This window comes from Oncorhynchus masou, chromosome 17 (genome assembly GCF_036934945.1).
Source record: "Oncorhynchus masou masou isolate Uvic2021 chromosome 17, UVic_Omas_1.1, whole genome shotgun sequence".
Taxonomy (NCBI): domain Eukaryota; kingdom Metazoa; phylum Chordata; class Actinopteri; order Salmoniformes; family Salmonidae; genus Oncorhynchus; species Oncorhynchus masou.
In genome coordinates, this window is record NC_088228.1 from 37,435,974 (window position 1) to 37,458,796 (window position 22,823).

General features: G+C 43.4%; 1 protein-coding gene across 3 annotated transcripts in view; it reads right to left on the reverse strand.

The window, feature by feature from the left end:
* Positions 1 to 19,866: 19,866 nt before the first annotated feature.
* Positions 19,867 to 22,823, reverse strand: part of LOC135558979 (capping protein, Arp2/3 and myosin-I linker protein 3-like) — a 61,414-nt gene continuing 58,457 nt past the window's right edge. For 2 of the 3 annotated variants that reach the window (XM_064993252.1, XM_064993251.1), the window contains exons 35-40: positions 22,569 to 22,823; positions 22,135 to 22,262; positions 21,813 to 22,050; positions 21,527 to 21,598; positions 21,049 to 21,168; positions 19,867 to 20,726 (exon numbers count right to left, since the gene is read on the reverse strand). The exon at positions 22,569 to 22,823 is cut by the window's right edge and continues 184 nt beyond it. In XM_064993252.1, coding sequence (XP_064849324.1) covers positions 20,677 to 20,726; positions 21,049 to 21,168; positions 21,527 to 21,598; positions 21,813 to 22,050; positions 22,135 to 22,262; positions 22,569 to 22,823 — 863 coding nt within the window. In that variant the 3' untranslated portion in view covers positions 19,867 to 20,676. The remainder of the gene's footprint in view (positions 20,727 to 21,048; positions 21,169 to 21,526; positions 21,599 to 21,812; positions 22,051 to 22,134; positions 22,263 to 22,568) is intronic. The other variant, XM_064993253.1, reaches the window with a different exon arrangement.

Sequence of the window (22,823 nt, forward strand, 5' to 3'; positions counted from 1 at the left end):
TTGAGGGATGAATAAGATGTTTTAATAATTGATGTTATTCTATCCCTTTTATTGTTAATCTATTAATAGTTTCTGTTTGTCTGGTGCTGGGTTGGTGAATCACCTGGCTGCATAATTCACTGGGCCTCCCCTTAAACTGGCAGCTGTGATGACTCAGAACCAGGCTGGGATGACTCAGAACCAGCCTGGCAGGCCAAGTCATCTCGTCCAGACACACAACGCTGATGGGTAGACTGAACAGTCTGTGTCAGTCCTGTGCCGCTTCCCCTGAGAGCAGACATGATGTCTTTTTGTGTGGCGACGTTGTACTCTGTCTCCATCTCTCCCTCTCTCTCTTTCTCTCTGGGGAGAGCACACCTTAAGAGCACGGATTCAACACAGGCCAGCACACGTCGTCACACAAACTGAAGAAGACATCACATCTGCTCTCAAGGGAAGCAGCAGCGCAGCAACAGCACTGACACACAGTGTTCAGACCACTCGTCAGCGTCGCAGCGTTGTCTGTCTGAATGAGATGCAAGGTGAGGACGGGAACAGGAATGAGCTGACCACTGGGAACAGACTGTGACTGTGGAACACTACCTTGTCAGCTTGATGGGTGAAGTGAACTACTCTATCTAGGGCTTGACATTTGGAATGTTGTTGTTTGTTGGGTGGCAGGTAGCCTAGCGATTAAGCGCGGTTGGGCCAGTAACCGACAGGTGGCTTGTTCGAATCCCCAAGCCGACTAGACAAAAGGTCTATCCAGGTGCCATTGAGGAAAACATTTAACCCTAAATGGTCGAGATAAGAGTGACTGCTAAATGACTAAAAATGGAAATAAAAGTCCAAAAATTAGCCCAAAGTGAATAGCTTATGCAGATCTTTCCATCCACATTTGTCATGTATACTAATACTTTTAGTGGCCCTGCCGACTCCACACCTTTTTTCTATTCCATCCTAAATACACCTTAACATCACCCTTCTGTAGATATGATGTGTCAAAATATTAGGCCTTAAATGTATTTGTTCCATATGTTGACACAATGAAATCCAAATTCAACCTCCCTGTACGTTCAATGACGGCGATATAGGCAGATCCACGCATACAGATACATTATATCTCTGCTTGAATACATGCACACTAAAGAGTGTGCAAGTAAATCACGCTGAACCACCTGAGAGAGAATAATCTCTGCAGCGCCTCAATCTGAACGTTGTACTCGGGTGCAGCTACTGGCAAAAACGACCGTGAATGTGTTTATGTCATGTCTCATACGTACCTTTCCCCATTCAACCAATGTGTGAAACACACTGCGAATATTACAGAGAGAGTGAAGGGAGGAGAGACAGAAGTGGCCAAATATAGGATAGAGGAGAGGGGGAAGACATGGAATGAGGTGAAAAGAGGGAGGAAGACAGCAGCACATGAGAATTTACGAGCTACATAAACGTAGCTAATGGGAAACAGAGGATAAACTAATTGTGCATTATTTTAGACACATTGACCTCCAGCTGAACCTAATTACAGCAATTTATAGCCGGCTATTAAATCCTCTTAGTATCCATGTTCATAATGTCATACATTTATCCAGGATTGTTTTTTTAACACTTTGCACCAATAATCCAAGGGGAATTGGCTCTTATTAAATCCCCTAACCATTACATGACATGATATAATTATGTCTTCAATCACTAGAACGCCCTAGCTGAAAACTTAACTGAATATAAAGACAAGAGTCTGCATGCTGAAATGACAGTAGGAAGATTGCTAAACAGAAAAGGGGTCAGTGAAGGACAGCAGCAGTAAGCAGAGAAAACCTTTCTTTAAAGATGTGTGTCACACTCACTGTGGCCAGTGTTCTGCTCCAGGGAGAAGTCATCCTTTCACCATCAGTGGCTTTGTTGCATAAAGAGACACAGAGAGAGAGAGAGAGAGAGAGAGAGAAGCGGGCACACACCTGCGTCCTGCCCTACATCCTCCCTCACTCGCTTCCCACCATCTCTCTCTCTCTCTCACACACACACACACACACACACACACACACACACACACACACACACACACACACACACACACACACACACACACGCACACACACACACACACACACACACACACACACACACACACCACCACCAAAAGGGTGGGGGGGACGAGTGCACACGAGCTCTGGGGGCCCATGTGCCTGTAATCGATGTCTATTTTTTTATTTATTTAATAAATAATTTTGACAGTAACACTCTAAAAAGTACTTAATATACCTTTTCTATGTCAGTATGTACTAGGAAGCTCCGTGTTGGTTTCTTGGGTGTCAGGAATGTGGCTGAAAAAGTGCCTTAGACCCTTTTTTTAATGATTGAAAGTATAAGGGGATATCGGTGAACAAATATCGGTCGCGGGTACAACAGCGCATGTGCAATAAGTGGAGCTCACTCAGATGTTTAAAAGTGCCTGTCAGACCAAGAGCCTAATGCTTCTTAGGTAGTTCTTCATGAGTTTTATTTCAGAGAACTCTCTCTCCACAGAAGTGACAGTTACAGGGATGGTAAGAACAGCGTGATGCTGTAGCAACTTCAGGGAAACTGGGCAGAAGGGAATGATGCTTCAAATACAGCAGTTCTGCAATGAAACCACTCGTTCTTCTTAATTGCCGGCCTCAGCATGTTACGGAAAGAGATGAAGTGTATAGGAAGCTCTGGGGACAGGTCGTCTGGATACTGATGCAAACAGGTTATCATCTTTAGTGGACAACAGTTCTTGAAGGCTTGAACCCCCCCCCCCCAAAAAAAAACAGTTTGCGATTTCATTCATACTGGTGAACCGACGTTTGAGTTGTTTGGTCGCAATTTCAACAGTCCTTTATCGCTGGTATATCTTGGCATCCTTCAAGACTACGTTTAAATGTGTGCAGAGCAATGGGCATAGAGTATAATGCACAATTTCTCAGGAAAAACTGTCTGGGTTGGCAATACTCAATATAGAAAACGGTCTGTGGGGAATCATTTAAAAACACACAAAAAGGAGGCCTCCAGGAGACCAGGGGAGTCTCTCAAGTTGGATTGAATTTGATTGAATTGAATTGACCTTGAATATTTCAGGCCATTATTGGATGCGATTAGCCAGGCAAAACCCACTGAGTTCAACAATAAGTAGTGGCTGAATTGCTGACTACTTTTCTTCTCATTGTTAGGCTATTTGATGTGTAATGTTTTATAAAAAGTGTATAAATAGCAGATAAATAACAAATATAGCTATAGATAGTACACTGCACAACAAAACAATCCCTAGTAAGATAGTGTTTTGAGGTTGGACTGACTGTGTTATTTGGCATTAATAGACTGGTTTTACTCACAACAACTTTATTTCCGAGCTGGGAGAGAGCGTGAGGATGGCTCATGTCATTCACACCTGACAACACTTAACAAGATAGAGGATAGAGTGAGTTTTGCTGATGATGAACGGATGTATATGTTTATTTAGTGCTGAGCGATTAACCAAAAGGTCTTATGTTTCCAGCTATCTGACCAATCAATTATTTCAATTCCATTTTGTTTGGTTTTGTTCGGTGAGCTCAATGTGCACATTGCGCAGTTTCTCTAGAGATAAATCAGATCCAGTCTAAACCGTGCGATGTAGTAGGGAGTTGTAGTTTCCATCAGGCCAATATTCTACATTAGTTCAGTGCATAAAATGTGCTAATTAAGTACAATGACCATAATCCATTGCCCATCTTCTTTTCCCGGGCTTAATAAGTGATAAGCAGTAATGGACAGTCACTACCATCATTGGACTTTTATTAATTGTTTTATTCTGTGTTGTTGCACCATTCAACCCAAATAATTGAACCCGCACAGGTAAACAGGTCAACATTCACAAAGCAACGGGGCCAGACGGATTACCAGGACGTGTCTCCGAGCATGTGCTGACCAACTGGCAAGTGTCTTCACTGATATTTTCAACCCGTCCCTCACCGAGTCTGTAATACCAACATGTTTCAAGCAGACCACCATAGTCCCTGTGCCCAAGAACACTAAGCTACCCTGCCTAAATGACTACCGACCCGTAGCACACACGTCTGTAGCCATGAAGTGCTTTGAAAGGCTGATCATGGCTCACATCAACAACATTATCCCAGAAACATTAGACAGACTCCAGTTTGCATACAGCCCCAACAGATCCACAGATGATGTGATTTATCTTGCACTCCACACTGCCCTTTTCCAGCTGGACAAAAGGAACAAATACGTGAGAATGCTATTCATTGACAACAGCTCAGCGTTCAACACCATAGTGCCCTCAAAGCTCATCACTAAGTTAAGGATCCTGGGACTAAACACCTCCCTCTGCAACTGGATCCTGGACTCCTGACCGGCCGCCCCAGGTGGTGAGGGTAGGTAGCACCACATCTGACCCTCAACACAGTGGCCCCTCAGGGGTGCGATCTCATTCCCGTCCTGTACTCCCTGTTCACCCATGACTGCATGGCCAAGCACAACTCCAACACCATCATTAAGTTTGCCGACAACACAACAGTAGTAGGCCTGATCACCGACAACGACGGGACAGCCTATAGGGAGGAGGTCAGAGACCTGGCAGTGTGGTACCAGGATAACAACCTTTCCCTCAACATGATCAAGACAAAGGAGATTATTGTGGACTACAAAAAAGGGAGGACTGAGCACACCCCCATTCTCATTATACGGGGCTGTAGTGGAGCAGGTTGAGAGCTTCAAGTTCCTTGCTGTCCACATCACCAACCAACTATCATTGTCCAAACACACCAAGACAGTCGTGAAGATGGCACGACAACGCCTGTTCCCCTTCAGTTTTGGGTCCTCAGATCCTCAAAAAGTTCTAGAGAATCCTGACTGGTTGCATCACCGCCTGGTATGGCAACTGCTCGGCCTCCAACAGCAAGACACCACAGAGGGTAGTGTGTACGGCCCAGTAGATCACTGGGGCCAAGCTTCCTGCCATCCAGGACCTCTATACCAGGCGGTGTCAGAGGAAGGCCCAAAAAATATACTTAAGTATCAAAAGTAAATGTAATTGCTAAAATATACTTAATTATCAAATTCCTTATATTAAGCAAAGTGGACGGCACCATGTTCTTGTTTTTTAAAACATACGGATAGCCAGACGCACACTCCAACACTTAGACATTATTTATAAAAGATGCATGTGTTTAGTGAGTCAGCCAGAACATAGGCAGAAGGGAGGACCACTTATTCCCTTCTTTGGACACTGTGTTAACAACCCTCCAGGCAAGCTTCAATGCCATACAACTCTCCTTCCGTGGCCTCCAATTGCTCTTAAATACAAGTAAAACTAAATGCATGCTCTTCAACCGATCGCTGTCTGCACCTGCCCGCCTGTCCAACATCATTACTCTGGACGGCTCTGACTTAGAATACGTGGACAACTACAAATACCTAGCTGTCTGGTTAGACTGTAAACTCTCCCTCCAGACCCACATCAAACATCTCCAATCCAAAGTTAAATCTAGAATTGGCTTCTTATTTCGCAACAAAGCATCCTTCACTCATGCTGCCAAACATACCCTTGTAAAACTGACCATCCTACCAATCCTCGACTTTGGCGATGTCATTTGCAAAATAGCCTCCAATACCCTACTCAACAAACTGGATGCAGTCTATCACAGTGCCATCAGTTTTGTCACCAAAGCCCCATATACTACCCACCATTGCGACCTGTACGCTCTCGTTGGCTGGCCCTCACTTCATACTCGTCGCCAAACCCATTAGTTCCATGTCATCTACAACACCCTGCAAGGTAAAGTCCCCCCTTATCTCAGCTTGCTGGTCACCATAGCATCACCCACCTGTAGCACGCGCTCCAGCAGGTATATCTCTCTGGTCACCCCCAAAACCAATTCGTTCTTTGGCCGCCTCTCCTTCCAGTTCTCTGCTGCCAATGACTGGAACGAACTACAAAAATCTCTGAAACTGGAAACACTTATCTCCCTCACTAGCTTTAAGCACCAGCTGTCAGAGCAGCTCACAGATTACTGCACCTTTACATAGCCCACCTATAATTTAACTACCTCTTTCCCTACTGTATTTATTTTATATTATTTATTTATTTATTTTGCTCCTTTGCACCCCATTATTTGTATTTCTACTTTGCACATTCTTCCACTGAAAATCTACCATTCCAGTGTTTTACTTGCTATATTGTATTTACTTTGCCACCATGGCCTTTTTTTGCCTTTACCTCCCTTATCTCACCTCATTTGCTGACATCGTATATAGACTTGTTTCTACTGTATTATTGACTGTATGTTTGTTTTCCTCCATGTGTAGCTCTGTGTTGTTGTATGTGTCGAACGGCTTTGCTTTATCTTGGCCAGGTCGCAATTGTAAATGAGAACTTGTTCTCAACTTGCCTACCTGGTTAAATAAAGGTGAAATAAAAAATAAAATAAGTGCGTGAATTTTCCTGTGCTGCTAAGCATTCAAAATGTAAGGAGTACTTTGGGTTGTCAGGGAAAATCTATGGAGTAAAAAGTAAAATATTTTCTTTAGGAATGTAGTGAAGTAAAAGTTGTCAAAAATATATATAAAAAATAAATTGAAGTACAGATACTTAAGTAGTACTTTAAAGTATTTTTTGTAATATTAAGTACTTTACACCACTGCCTAGAACATTACCAAAATGTAAATTAAATCGAACCATGTTTGACCATTTAGGAAACGTTCTGTGAAAGTAATGAAATACCAACCCCCAAACTTTTTTGTTGTCAAGTTTGTTAAATGTGCCAAGAATGATCCAAAGCAAATCAGCTGGCCTGCACCATTCCCAGATATTTGGGGCAAGGTTGTACGCAAAATAACCATAGGAAAATCTGACGTGCAATATTTCACTGTCTGACCTCTCAATAAAAAAGTTAGATTAACAGTTTCATTGACAGTTACTGAGAGAGAGGATAGTCCTCCATCTCCCACTGTGATAACCTCTTTTTCTCTGTTCTTTCTCTATCCCTTCTACTTTTTCCCCATTCCCTGCATCCCCCCCACACACTGACCTTTCTATCTCTCTGTCTATCTCCCCTCACTTTCCCAGATTATGTTTCACTTGATTTTCTCCCTTCACCCCCCCCCCTCGCTGACCTTTCTGTATCTCCCCATCCCTCCCTCTCTCCATCCTCTGTTTGATCCTCTCTAATCCAGTGGCAGTCTGGGATCATGAGATTCACCTGTTGTTAAGGAAACCCTTAAGAACAAACATACCCAGGTGTGGAGGGGAGAGAGAGAGAGAGAGAGTGTGTGAGAGAGAGAGAGAGAGAGAGAGAGAGAGAGAGAGAGAGAGAGAGAGAACTATGGTGTTCTGTGGTACACAGGGTCATATAAACTCATTACGAGCCTTCTGGTGTTTACACAACCATGTCAAGTGCCTCGCCAATATAACCCATCTGCCACTGTCACCCCCCACCATTCTCTTTGTGTGTGTGCACATGCATGCATGCTTGTGCGTTAGAGTGTGTGTGTGTGTGTGTGTGTGTGTGTGTGTGTGTGTGTGTGTGTGTGTGTGTGTGTGTGTGTGTGTGTGCGTGTGTGTGTGTGTGTGTGTGTGTGTGTGTGTGTGTGTGTGTGTGTGTGTGTGTGTGTGTGTGTGTGTGCAGTGCGCACGTGGCATCTACTTTATGTCAATTGCCTTATGTCAGCGGTGTGTGTGTGTGTGTGTGTGCATGCGCGCACATGTTTATATGGGCTCATGCATGTGTAAAGCTTCCAACATGACACGTGTGGGTGTGTGTATATTAAATGCTTCCACTCTAGTGTTGAAAGGATGTAGGTCTAATCAGAGCTGGCTCTACGGGGTGACAAAGCCAGGCCTGGACCACCCCAGATTGAATTTGTGTCCCCACAGTTTTGTTTTCTCATAAACATAACACAATGGTATATGAATTACCCTGCCCGGTTTTGCCAATGTAGCCCTACCGGGCCTGGCAGTAGAGCAGACCAGGACAGAGGCTATATTACAGGAGTTAACTCATGATCTGAGGAGGGGTGGAGGAAGGGGAATGTAATATTATCATATTGAGTCATTAAAATAAAAAGCTTCTGATTGGCCATCTAGCCATATAATTTCATAAGGTACTGCCTTCATTAACTTGTTTAGGAAGCTGATTGGATCCCATGCCGTTTTTTTTCTCACACAATTTTGCAGACTACTAGCTTTATTACGTTTCGGTAGCAACACACTGAATACTTAATGCTAGCTGGCTAAACATTGATCAGCATGGATATCCAAAATGGCTGGTCACTGCGAAGAGCAAAAAAACTGGAGGACCACCATGTCGAGAGCGATGCCAAGCTCACCGACCAGCATGCAGGCCCAACCACGGATTGTAATACCTGCCCATTCCCCACGCCGCCTGCTGACCAACAAGATCGAGAAGAGCCAGGGCCTAGCACCAATAGCACGAGGGTAACATCACAACAAGCACCTGAACCTCTGTTAACCCAGCCACTAGCACCTGACAACCTGTTGATTCTAACCAAAACAGAGCCAGTGGAAGCAGAGTATGTGGCGCGCACATTCTTGGAAAGTGAAATCGCAACCACAAATGGGCTCAGTGGTCTTAAAGATACGCCGACAGGCCCTTTGTCAGCAATGCCGACTGTGGTGTTGGGACTGAAACATGATTAACATTTTTGTGGAATCCACAGCAATGTGCAAAACATTTATCCACCCTGAAGAACGTATTCAGTGAATACAGACTCTGTTACATCAACGAAAAGCCCAGCTAGTCCAGCTGACATTTGAGAGGGACCTGACAAGTACATTTCGCCAGGAAGGAGAATGGAATCAGAAACTTCCCGTGTGGCTGCATCAAGGAGGCTGCAACTCTTCTAAATAGTAAGCAACAACCTTTTTGGCCCTGGCCACCGTGCCAGAATGATTTATTCATTGGTCTGCCCTCATGTAAGCCTACTGGTTGTTTGCCAATTATTTGTATGTAATGTAAAGTTTAGGCCTTTGCTATTTACTTCAATGCATCTTTTAATCTGTGATTCTTAATGTCATTGCTTGCTTTTGCAGGTTTAACTGCTTTTGATAGATATAGAGCTTTGCGTTATTTGATGGGTATAGTGTAACGGTTTTCTTCTGGTGAAAGAGAGGCGGACCAAAATGCAGCGTGGTTAGTTTTGTACATCTTTAATAAAGATGAAAATACAACAAACTACGAAACAAGAAAAAACCGAAACAGTCCGATCTGGTGCCACAAACACAAAGACAGGAACAATCACCCACAAGAGACCTAAAGAATATGGCTGCCTAAATATGGTTCCTAATCAGAGACAACGATAAACACCTGCCTCTGATTGAGAACCACTCTAGGCAACCATAGGCTTACCTAGAGTACTACTCTAACCACAATCCCATTACTACAAACAACCCCAGACAAAACAAACCACATAAATCCCCATGTCACACCCTGGCCTAACCAAAATATTAACGAAAACACAGAATACTAAGGCCAGGGCGTGACATATAGGGACAATTGCCAATGTAGCCTAATTGGTTGTGCTCTGAAGTAAGCCTTGGCGCAGTGCTCCTGTTGTCCTGGCTATCCACTCCAGTGTTGCTGAAATTGGAAGTGCCTCTTAATAAATCCTCTCATGGATAGGTGTCCCACTAGCGGGACAACTTCCGGTGAAACTGGAGTGCGCGCAATTCAAATAAATAATCATAAAAATTATGGATATTAAACATTTAGGTACATACAAGTGTCTTATATCGGTTGAAAGCTTATCTTCTTGTTACTCTAACTGCACTGTCCGATTTTCAGTAGCCATTACAGCGAAAGCATGCCATGCTATTGTTTGAGGACGATGCCCAACATCAAATCTTTTTCCACTGGTACAGGTTTCATAAATTCACAAAAAGCGATTCAAAATTCACATACTTTTTGAACATCTTCCTCTGATTTGTCATCCAAAGGGTCCCAGCTATAACATGTAGTGTCATTTTGTTAGATAAAATCCTTTATATCCCAAAAAGTCTGTTTAGTTGGCGCCATCGATTTGAGTAATCCAATCGTTCAACATACAGAGAAAGGAATCCGAAGATCTACTCCTAAACTTTGTTAAAACAAGTCAAAATACATTTCTGTGTAACCCTCAGATACCCTAAAATGTAATCAAACTATAATATTTAATACGGAAAGAAGTATGTTCAATAGGAAACCGATTTTAGGTGCGTCTTGTCTTCATGGCGCGCGAAAACACGAAGTCTGAAACCTTGAACATAGACTGCTGACACCCAGTGGAAGCCTTAGGAATTGCATCCTGGGAGCTAGAATTGAGTATGCCCTTATACTTGCCTTTGGAAGAGAGTGGTCTCTCAACAAAAATCATTTCTGGTTGGTTTTTCTTTGGATTTCCTCCTACCATATCTATTGTGTTATACTCTCCTACATTATTATTATTTAACATTTCTAAAAACTTCAAAATGTTTTCTTTCCAATGATTCCAATTACATGCACATCCTGGCTTCAGGGTCTGAATAACAGGAAGTTTACTTTGGGCACGTCATTCAGGCGGAAATTGAGAAAAAATGGGCCTGGCCCTAAGAAGCGGCCTAGCCCTTTCATCTTGTTGACTGGCGGTAACCTTCTGTCCATGATCCTGAATTGATGGTTAAGTTGTGTACTTATTGAGCGCATCTTGGGCTACCAGTCTTCGCGAGGCTTCTCTTCAACATCCTGTGTGCAAAATGACAGTTGTTGTGAATGTGGCTGCATTTCAGATTTGTATGTCGCAGTAGTAGGACCAATACTGTGTGTAGCCCACTAAAAGAGGTAGGCAAGCATTCACTCTATAACCATTCACTTGCATTACACAGTTGTTGAGTAATAGGCTACAGTAAAAGTGATGTGAATACTATAAAACGCCACATAGCCTACTTTTTCGTAGTGCATGTCAGAGCAAAAACCAAGCCATGAGGTCAAAGGAATTGTCCGTAGAGCTCAGGGACAGGATTGGGTTGAGACCCAGAAGGGTACCAAAATGAGTTCTACAGCATTGAAGGTCCTCAAGAACACAGTGGCCTCTATCATTCTTAAAAGGAAGAGACTCTTCCTAGAGCTGGCTGCCTGGCCAAACTAAGCAATAGGGGGAGAATGGCCTTGGTCAGGGACGTGACCAAGAACCCAATGGTCACTGACAGAGCTCGAGTTCCTCTGTGGAGATGGGAGAACTTTCCAGAAGGACAACTATCCACCAATCAGGCCTTTATGGTAGAGTGGCCAGGCGGAAGCCTCTCCTCAGTGAAAAGGCACATGACAGCCCTCTTGGAGTTCAAAAAAAGGCACCTAAAGGACTCTGACCATGAGAAACAAGATTCTATGGACTGATGAAACCATGGCCTGAATGTGTCACGACTTCTGCCGAAGTCGGTTCCTCTCCTTGTTCGGGCGGTGTTCGGTGGTCGACGTCATTGGTTTTCTAGCCATCGCCGATCCATTTTTCATGTTCCATTTGTTTTGTCTTGTTTTCACACTCACCTGGTTTCAATTCCCTAATTACATGTTGTATATTTTCCCTCTGGCTCCCAATGTCGTTGTCGGGAATTGTTAATTGTAAGTTCTAGTGCTATGTGTTACTGGTGCGTTACGGGTTTTGTACCCATGTGTTTGTTGTTTTATATGCCGTTGGTTTTATATATTAAACTGCTCCGGCTATTCACCAAGTTCTGCTCTCCTGCGTTTGACTTCCCTGCCACCAGTTACGCACCCCTTACAGAATGCCTAGCCTCTCATCTGGAGAAAACCTTGCACCATCCCCACGGTGAAGCATGGTGGTGCTAACCAAGGTTGCCAGGTGCACGCTGTTTCCTCCGACACATTGGTGCGGCTGGCTTCCGGGTTGGATGCGCGCTGTGTTAAGAAGCAGTGTGGCTTGGTTGGGTTGTGTATCGGTGGATGCATGACTTTCAACAGTTGTTGTAGCGATGAGACAAGATAGTAGCTACTAACAATTGGATACCATGAAATTGGGGAGTAAAAGGGGTAAAATAAAAAAATAAAAAGTAATATTCAGGATCAGTAGTGAAACAAGACACTGTATGAAGGAATGAGGCCTTGAATTCATGTCAGGGATGAGGATGTTTGCATTTTGTGGCACAGAATTCATATTTGACGATATAGCATGCTACAGACAGATCCCCATACAGGACTGACTTCTACGGTGGACAGGTGTTCGAAAGCCATGGTGAACACGCTGGCTAGGTTCAACAGTCCGCTGTGCCTCTGGTTTCTTGCAGCACAGTCTGGTACCTGTTAAGAAAACGTAAAAATGACTGGGAAAACGTGCATTTCCATGTTAGCCTTTCCCTGTAAAATGATTATGCGCAACGGATAAATCAAAATGAAAAAGATTGACGACTTCATGTGATAGTGGCCAAAAGAGTGTGCACTGTTGGGTGGCATCATTGTATCCTAAGGTCACCTTCTCCAGTAGCGTCCTATGGTTCTTCACATTCTCCATCTCTGCAGCCCACTTATGTTCCTCACGGTCCATCTCCTACACACCATGGAGAAAGGAAGGAGAGAAACCTACTCACCTTTCTGCAAAACATTTGCTACACCATTAAACATGATGACACAAAGACGGCCCTAGGCCACACGTTTGTTTTCTACATTTGGTGGCAGTGGTGGGATCCAATAGCTGCAGGGCAGCAATGTCGTCAGAATAAAGGGCCGGGCACAAGGTCCTTATTCTACACACCCGTGGATGAATACGATATCTAAGCGTAAAAGTAAACATTTGTGATGATAGAATGCCTGAATGTTGTGTTCAAGCTGCTTGTCCACCTTATGAATGTGGGATCAGTTGTTTCGAAGTCTGTTGCCTTTTCGGAAATATTTGAATCAACCTGAAAGAGAACGAGACCATATTAGAACCTCGAAGCAAAACATGCATGTTCCATCTTAAACCAAAAGAATGTACAGACTGGTCTCATACCTGTTCCACAGACTCCGGAACAGTGTCAGTGTCAGCCGACTACACTCTTCTTCCAGGTCAGTGATCATTTTCTACAGTGGATTGTGTAAAATAAATAAAACAGCTTCTGGTCCTACGCAGTGCCCAAAAGATATGTAAAAAAGTGAGCAAAATAATCACACTTGAATCTGTGTTCTGTATTGGACCATAGTCGATGGCTTATATTCTGTCGTGGTCCTGATCTCAAAGTCAGTTATGAGGTTCAGTTTGTAGGCCAGCTTGTTGTACGCGGTTAGCGTTGCTTCAGTCTAAACCAGATGGGAGAATATTAAATCATACCTATTACGTATTTTGTATAAGCATTGGGCAACACCAGGGTCATTTTCATTAGGCACCAAATGGCAGAAAAACAGACTGAAAGGAAAGAGAAAAAAAGTAGTGAATTTCCTGTTGCAAAACTTTCAGTAGCATGTCCTAATGAATGCACCCTCTAACCCCTCTAACATTCTCTTCACTTACGGTCTCTTTGACCTTGGCCAGAGGCAATCTCTTTCCCCATGTATTGCTGAGCCAGCTCCAGGCTCTTGGTCTGATGCAACTCCCTTTTCTCAGTTAACCCACTCAATGTATGCAGGGGTGAACTTCTGGGTGGAGAGGATGTGCTGGAGCCTCGATTGCTCCTGTTCCAGGGTGTCCTGAAACAGACGGCAACTGTTCAGCATTTAAAGAATAGCAATTGCCAATAGTCTTCCAACACCCAGTTACAGGACCAGGGCTCGTATTTAAAAAATATCTAAGGCATAACTGATCCTATGTCAGCACTGCTGAGCCAGGATTTAACATGTTACAAGGAACAAGATTTCACCAGGGGATTTCACAGGGGTGTAAGGTACTTAACTGCAAATACTTTAAAGTAAAACTAAAGTAGTTATTTTTGGGAAACGATTTATATTTGACAACATACTTCACTAAATTCCCCCAAAAGAAACATTTTAAAGGGCAAGACTGTACAGCTTCCCTGTGAGAAACCAAATTGAATCTGTCTAACATGAGCTCAAACCACTAGGCCTACTTTACATAAGCATTTGGCCCCCAAGGACCATACAATTACAACTGATAAACTGGTTCTACAATGTAAAAGTCAATTCTCACATCCATTGCTCCATCTCTTAAATCATACGTAATTATTTTGAATGCCATTTCATCACTACGCATACATGACAACGATTCTCTTATTGAACATTCTGACGCCAAAGCGTTCTATGTGCACGGAGGCGTGCGCTCCTATTACCCACAAAACAATGAACCTATGTCAGAGTCCTAACAGAAAATATGACCAAAGGAAACCATACATTGAATTACATAAACAGAAATTCTACCTCGTGAGTCTTGCAAACATTGATGTGCACTACAAACATTGCGTCCACTCTGAGCAGGGTAAGTAACGGTTGGCTAAATGAAAACGTATCATAAACGTATCACACCTGAGGCAATAAATGTATGGGATGGAATGATGAAACGCTAGCAATTATTTCAGTATTAAATGTCATATAGATTTAACACATAGGGCCTGTGCATTTGAACATGTGAAAGCAAACATTTCAACAAGAATAAAAAGCCCTCCACTGGCAGGAGTTGAGAGTCTTCCCACAATAGGCTAATAATTCATTATAACAATACCAAATGCAGCTTCATAGGTAAATCAAACACAGTAATTGTTACACACCAAAAGACCAGTACTCCTATGCTGGTAATTGTTGCCTCACAGCTAATCTGTTACAACTGTCTCTGGTTGAGTGTAGAGTAATCCACGTGTGGCAAACTACAAAACCTGGCCAGATAATATCAAGACAGTCTCAGGTCAAATACGGAAAGTTGTTTAAACTGGCCAGAGAAAATAAAGGGCAGTCGCACGGGATTCAAATGTAAATATATGTTCAACCTCATTGGTTTACTCAGTCATTACTACTGGTAGGTGATTGACATTTGACACTATTTGCAGGTGGAATTGTGATTATGTAGAACTTTAAAAAGAGTCTAATACCTACCTTCACAGTATCAATGAGCCAGGTCAGAGTCCCTAAAACATGTGGCCAGGTATGTGGAGCTCCCACAGCGAACATGGGACTTTTAGAGAGTGCAAATGGATACCTGCCTGCAGAGAGTTAGTTGTCAGTAGACATGAACCTGCTAGCATGCGAACATGTAGAAATTGTCAGTTGATGTTTGAATCACATGGTTTTCTAAAATTATTGGTTTACCCCAAGTCTTTGAGAATCCTGGGGACCTCCTCCACTTCGGAGGTTGGCATCTGGAAGGTGGGCTCAATGAGGCAGTAGAGGAACTCAAAGATCCTCAGGAACGCCTTGGTGGAGGGACGCTTGAGAGACTTTACTGACACTATACCAGGAAACCACTTCACTATCAGGAACTATAGGAGAACAAGGGGGAAACCACTGTCAGCAAGACAAAGTAATCCTTCTTAGGATAAGTAATCCTTCTCACCCCCCCCCCCCCCTTAAATGATTTAGATGCACTATTGTAAAGTGGCTGTTCCACTGGATGTCAGAAGGTGAATTCACCAATTTGTAAGTCGCTCTGGATAAGAGCGTCTGCTAAATGACTTAAATGTAAATGTAAATGTGGACTATAGGAAACATCGACGGGACTGAGGTGGTGCAGGCCGAGAGTTTCAAGTTCCTTGGTGTCCACATCACTAGCAAACTATCATGGTCCAAATGCACACCAAGACAGTTGTGAAGAGGGCACGACAACAACCCCCCCCCCCCTCCCCCAGGACACTGAAAAGACTTGGCATGGGTCCCCATAAACACTTGTTTATGTTTTGTATTATTTTCCAATTCGGTGTCCTTCTGCTCCCTTTTGCAACGAGGGAGTGTACCTAACCAGATTCGTGCAACCGACGCCACGCAGTGGAGAGCTTCTCCGTGCCGAGGTCAACAAGGATCTGGAGGTCAGGGCCAAGGCTCAGGCTACATAGTCAACGTGAGGGATAACTTACTGTATAAGGTCCCCAAACGGTCTAAAACCCAAGAGTAAATCATACCTCCTACTGATATCTCCGATTTGATTTGGAGATGTATGGTTGTCTGTTTTGGCCCCTTGCTAGGATTAATGAGGTCATCATCAGTGAACCTTAGAACATCACCAACCACAGGACCGGACCACCCAATGGGAGTTTGTAATTCAGTGGAGTGCCACTCAAGATCTGGAGGAACATTTCCCCATTTGCTTCATTGCTGAGGAGGCGGACAGGTGAGTGTCATGGCATCATGTTTCATGGTCCTGCAGCATCACCAGAACAGCTCTGGTACTTTGATACTTTCTGCTACTTCCTGCTACATTCCTCTGGAGAATCATCTCTGTTATGAAATTGTCATTTCCCAACGCAGCTGGAGAGAAGTTCTTATTTGATGTGGGTGTTTAATAATACAAATATGACATATTCTGTGTTTTTTTTTTACCCTGATCCTCTCTGTCATGTCAGGCATTTATCAATCAGAGATGAGCTGCGTCCTAGTGGACTCAGTAATGGGTTGTAGATTAGTTTATGTTGGAGTGTAAATAGGCATCTTAACAGATAAACCTGTGGACATGAGTACATACTAGTACTACTTATTCCAATATTTATCATAATCATATTCATCATGATACTGATTGACCTTTCAGATAGTGCCCATCATTAAGAAGGTTCAAATGGCCCAAACCTAAATCATGGTTTTACAATCCCGTTGTTTTGAATAAGACGACACACACATTCTACAATAACAAGATACAGTATCTCCTGTGTCAGTCACAGCCGAAGGTGGTTTTGCCACGAGACGAAGATGACAGTGGAAGTGGAGAAGTTCTCTATCACTGGAATTCATGAGGACCATCTCCGCCTCGACGACCCCAGCAACTCTGCCCGCAACCCTGCAACGCATCTCTAACAGCACCCATGTCATCGGAGTCACCCCCCCCTCCCCTAAATGCCTGTGGCACTCAGAAAGAGGTGAGTATTAACTGAACTGGAAGTAGCAAATAGCCGATTAGCAGCATGAATGAATCTCTGCTTTGCAGAGAGGGTTATTGAATGAACAATTATCTTATGATTGCAGTCCACAAGATGAAATTGCATTGAGTCACATTCATTAGATCCTTTGATTTTCCGTCCGTAGGGCGGGCAGCGTCTAGTGTAAAATATTATATGGGGATGATGGCTATATGGATATCTCTTTGGGTGAGACTTATTCACTCCTGGGTGTTTGTCTGTGTTTTAATATTGAACCTGGTCGAATGAAATATTCGCCCCCAAAGGACAAAGCCTGACTGATTTTGAATAGGTTCCCTTCGAGAAAGGGTCAATACGTAGGGTTTTGGTGAGGAGTGGGCCAGTGGTTCCTGCTGTCCCGTGTTCCACCGACACAACCCTCACACATTCACAAACACTACATACGCACACGCATTAAACACACACACGCATACTGACACAACACAAACACACATGCATACGCACACTCACACACACTTTTACACTCATCATTTACTGCTGCTCCTCTGTTCTTTATTTCACTCTTATTGTAATCTTTCCGAATACCTAGTCACTTTACTCTGCCTTCATGTACATATTTACCTCAAGTACCCCGTACCTCTGCACATTGCTCTTGTACTGTCACTCCCTGTATATAGCTCCATTCTTGTGTCATTTATTTTATTCATTTTGTGTTAGTTACTATTTTATATGTTATTTTTACTTTTAAACTCTGCATCGTTGGAAAAGGTTTGTGAGCAAGCAGTTCACTGAAAAGTCTACACCGATTGAACTCGGCATACTCGATAAATCCAGTTTGATTTAACTACGAGGACCTAATTTCCAAGAACGAAATCCACACCTTCGACAACCCCAACGACATCATCACCGGGCGGAGATCCATTTCTACAGCCAGTACGCCGAAACATGGCGATGTGACCCTGGGCTTGAACGCACACGGGGACAATGTCACAGTCATGGAGAAAGGCTTCGGCATGTTCACTAACCAGTTTGAGTTCTACCAGACGAGCCAGTGTGTTTCCCCTGACTACCCGCCAGACTTGGCGGTGAAGTAAATCATATACAGTGGGGCAAAAAAGTATTTAGTCAGCCACCAATTGTGCAAGTTCTCCCACTTAAAAAGATGAGAGAGGCCTGTAATTTTCATCATAGGTAAATGGGGACAGACTGCTGGATGATTCTGGGTGATACCCCCTCAGTTCAGTGACCTTTGAGCTCTCTGGCTGTAGGTGTACATCAGCTGTTCAGTAATCCCGTGTGAGGCTGGAAACCTCAACACCCGATGTGCCCAGGGCTGCGTCAACTCAACCTCCCCCAGTCTGCTGGTCACCACCACTGCAAGAGAGAAGCCCTTATGCAAACTGCCAGGGTCCCAGGGTCCTTTGTGCCTGAGACTTCCGAAAGCTTAGGTAACTATAGCTGAGGGTAACTACAGCTCAGGACAAACTAGAAGTCAAATGTTCTACTTTGATTGGTTAAAGTTACAACAGTTCTTATCTGCAAGTCTAGTCCTAATAGACATTAGCATCTCAGCCTCCATCTCAGTCTGGATGGAAGGGTGTTTTTGTGTTTCGCAAAGAGTTTTGGTGAAAAGGGTGTTGACTTGTTTTCTTGTCCATCCAGTGACCAACATGAGCATGGTGTTCATTGCTGGGTGTCTCCTAACAGCCGTTGCCAAAGCAACTAGGGGTCAAATACCAGTTAGATGACAGCCATCCTCTCACATGTAGCCTGCAATATTTAAAGAAGACTGAGGGGAAACATGCTGTCTATCATTTGGCACAGCGGCCTCAAACTTTTACAAGGATTATGTCAGCCTCTTGGGATCAATGAAGTATAGCCATTCATCCATGAACATACTTAGTGGACACTCCCACTAACATGTTTTAAGAGTTAAGTGTTTGTTTATCATCATCATCTACAGCTGCCGGATCTTCATTTGATCACACTGAAATATAAAAACGTATATGTGTACCTGAGGTTGCAAAGGGCTTCTGAAGTTTGTCATTTCCACTTAGAAATCTCAGACTTGGTTTTTCCCTTACAAAAAAAGGTACACCTCTTTGTATATTTAAAGATGGAATCCGCAGTAGGGGGAAACAGCGACACTGTCCACCCCCACAGGCGTGGTTATGTTTTTTTGTTCTGTAGACAAACTACAGGTGCATCGCATTTCATATGCTGATGCTCTATTGCGCTTGCAATGATCACAAACGGACGTGGCAGGTTCACCATTTACGATTCCAGCTTATCTTATAAACTAGCTTATCCCCCCATATTGACTAATTAATGTGATTAGCAAAGCTCCTGAATGTGCACTGTCCTCTGCTATAGAGGTGTGCTCTTTCACTCTGTCAAACTCAGGCGTGAAAGAGGAGCTTTTGGCGTCAGAGGACAAGTGCTTTCTGGTCTTTTAAATCCAAATTTTGTGTGTGTGTGTGTGTATTTTGTGACATTATTCATGACATGATTAATGAATGTGGACTTTTAACACAGCCAATTAAATATTTGCCTAATTCATTGATTAATGTATTCTTGGCCCGTCTGTCAGTTGAAATCCTTTGAAGCCTACTTCAAACAAATGGACGCTACCAATTCGATGATATACATTTTTTACAGACATTGCTCAGGCATAGTCTGTGCCTCTAACTTGTGTTTCATCCAAGTCTGTTTCATCACTCAGCTCTAAGTATTTAGCGCCCTCTGCTGCCCACTTCATAGTACTGCTCCAAAATCCATCAATGTAATTTTCATAGAGGGTCAAATCCTAATCTTGCACAACAAACATATGAGTTCTTAAAGCAGATGACAGGTGAGGGTTGTTTTCACCTGAGATAGTGCATCATCAGTTTGGTTCCTTTAGTTAAGACAATTTTATTGATTGATTCATTATATTAGCATTTTTTAGAAAATATACTAATTTCAGTCCTGTAAAATATGAATAAAACAGACTAAAACTGCCATTGTTCTATTGACCAACTACTAGATTACTGTAATAATGATAAACAATACACGTAATTACCATCTTCTCAATAGGAAAAACATCCTTACAACACACTCACATTCATCTTAACCTTATTGTAAAATAAAAGCATGAAGGTTACCCGTTACCATGTAATGACTTGGTAATAACAATGGTTAGTGCAGAGTTTGTTCACTTATGTTCAATAATTACATAATACTAGTTTCGAATACATACCGACTCATTCTTACGGAAACAGGGTCACAGATTGTCAATAAAAGAGAGACGAGGGAGAATCAGAAGTATGATCAAAGATTTTTGTACAACAAGAAGTGCAAGAAATAACAGCGGCATGAGAATACCAGAGGGCCCTCAGAGACCTCTCTGTGTGTGTGTGTGTGTCTGTGTGGATAAGAGCGTTGGCTAAATGACTAAAATATAAAGGTAAAAATGTGTGTGTGTGTGTGTGTGTGCGCGTGTCCCTCTGCAAAGGAATGAAGGCGAGTGCAACTAAGTATGAGGGAGGAAAAAAGCAGAGTGTTCATGCATGTTTCGTAAAAATGAAGGAAATGAATACTGTATACGAGGATAACCACAGTTGGGTCTATGGTGATCAAGTTCATCATTTCCCTTCTCTCTCCATCTCTTCACTCTCCTCTCCCTCCAGTTGTCCAGAATGTTGTCTTTCGCCTCCGGTCTGTTGTTGTTATGACGACGTCATACCATTGTCGTTGGCGGGCTCTGGACTATCAGGACCTAGACAGAGAGAGATTTGAAAGTCAAGAGTCCTTGTTCGGCCTCGTCTTATCTCCCATTAAGTATTAGAAAGGTGACTCTCCCTCATCTCCCCAAACAATGCCTAGGCCACAGTCAACAGGATTTGAATGGCCCAGCACGGCCCAGTGTTTTTTTCCGATCATGTGACACATTGGGTAGACTGTCAATGCCATGTCAATTCCCTCTTTCACCACTGAGTCATGAAAAGGAGGCTTACAGTATAGTAGCTTATGAACATTCCCATGCTTGCACATACTCATACAGTATGACACAGAGAGGGGTCCAGAGAGCAGATACATACAGACAGTCCTGGGGAAGTCCAGAGATCTGTTTCTGTTCTCTGGGAGTCTGGGTCTTTTCACAGGGGGTTTACGATCTGAGGACCCCGTCTCCAGATCGTTGGGGCTGTTCCGTTCCATGCCTGAAGGGAAATGATATGAGACATACACACAGGGCCACACAGACGGTGACTGGTGACAGGGGGTAGTTGCAGTAATGTAAGAGTCATGATAAGCAGAGATCTATCTATTGGATAGTCCCTGGCAGAGGGATGGACAGAGGAATGGTCAGCGTACCTAACAGGCACAATGAGTCAGCATTCAATGACTGAAATAGCAAGCAAATAAACGCATCAAATCACAAATTGGAATCCCAACATCGGAATTCAAAAGATAGTGTAAAACAAGCGGATGCATGCAGGGATCTGTCGAGACAAACATGTATGTACAGACATACAGCACACATGCAGTGAACCCACACACGCTCACCCTCACACATACCCATGTCACATGACTCTGCCTTCCTGTTGCGATGCGGCTTCAGTGGATAACCATTTCTTCCTCCCTCCTCATCTGATTAAATAGTCAAAATTTCAGCCTGTCGCCATCATCATCATCATCATCAACAACAATAATATAATATTCATAGCCATTGATCATTTTTGGGACTGCAAGCACATTTTTATTTACATGTATTTTTTTAGCAGATGTTCTTTTCCAGAGCGTTATCAATTATCACTACAATGATTTCTTAATAAAACCACCTTCAGTGAAATGGTAGTGGTACCTTGACAACCAGCATGATCAGGAGAGTCAAACACAGGCTTGGTAGAAGCAGGAGGCACAGGAGGAAGGCTTTTCTTCTCATTAATCCCTTTGCCTTGACTGACAGGAGCTTGAGACAAATCAAAAGAGGGCTTGGCAGAGGCAGGTGGAAGAGGAGGTGTGGTTTTCTTCTCATTGGTGGTTTCCTCAGGCGGAGTGACAGGAGGCAGGGTCTGTGGAGAGGTCTTATCTCTACCAGGCTGTGGAGATATATTGTACGCATTGTTAAGTCATTGAGACAGACACAAACACAAGAAACAAGGAGACAGACGAAACAGACACACCTTTTCAGGAATGGGGGGCCGCTGCCCCTCTGCCCCTCTTTCTTTCTGCACACCCTCACGTCTCTTTTCATTATTCTCCTCTTCTACCCTGTCTCCCTCTGTCCATCCAATACCTTCAGTTGATTTCTCTACAAAGACAAAAAAGTGTGACACAAAAGTGATATTGTAATTACGGTAACGACTCTGCATCCACGTTCTAGCACATGCAGTAGCCGGAGCCAAACGCGGCCGACCGGCTCAAATCGGTCTTATTTAGCAAAATATGAAATTGTGTTTTTTTACATTGGATAAAAGTAGAGTCTCAGAGCTATTTAATACACCTCTAGTTAATACACCTCTAGTTAATACACCTCTAGTTAATACACCTCTAGTTAATACACCTCTAGTTAATACACCTCTAGTTAATACACCTCTAGTTATTTATGTTGCAGTACCGGAGCTTCCCTGCAGGTGTCTCTGTTTAATGCTGGCCAGGCTGGGCTTGCTGCTTTGAGAAGGGGGTTCTGGTTTCTGTCCACAGGGGGCACCCTCCTTCCTGTCCTCCATGGACTCCGTCCCCTCTTTCTCCTCTGTCCGTCTCTCCACCTCGGTCTGTGTGTCTGTCTGAGTGCTGGGCATCGGCAGGTCCTGACAGACTGGCTCTGTCTGTCTGTCAGTCTGTCTGTCAGTCTGTATGTCAGCCTGTTTGT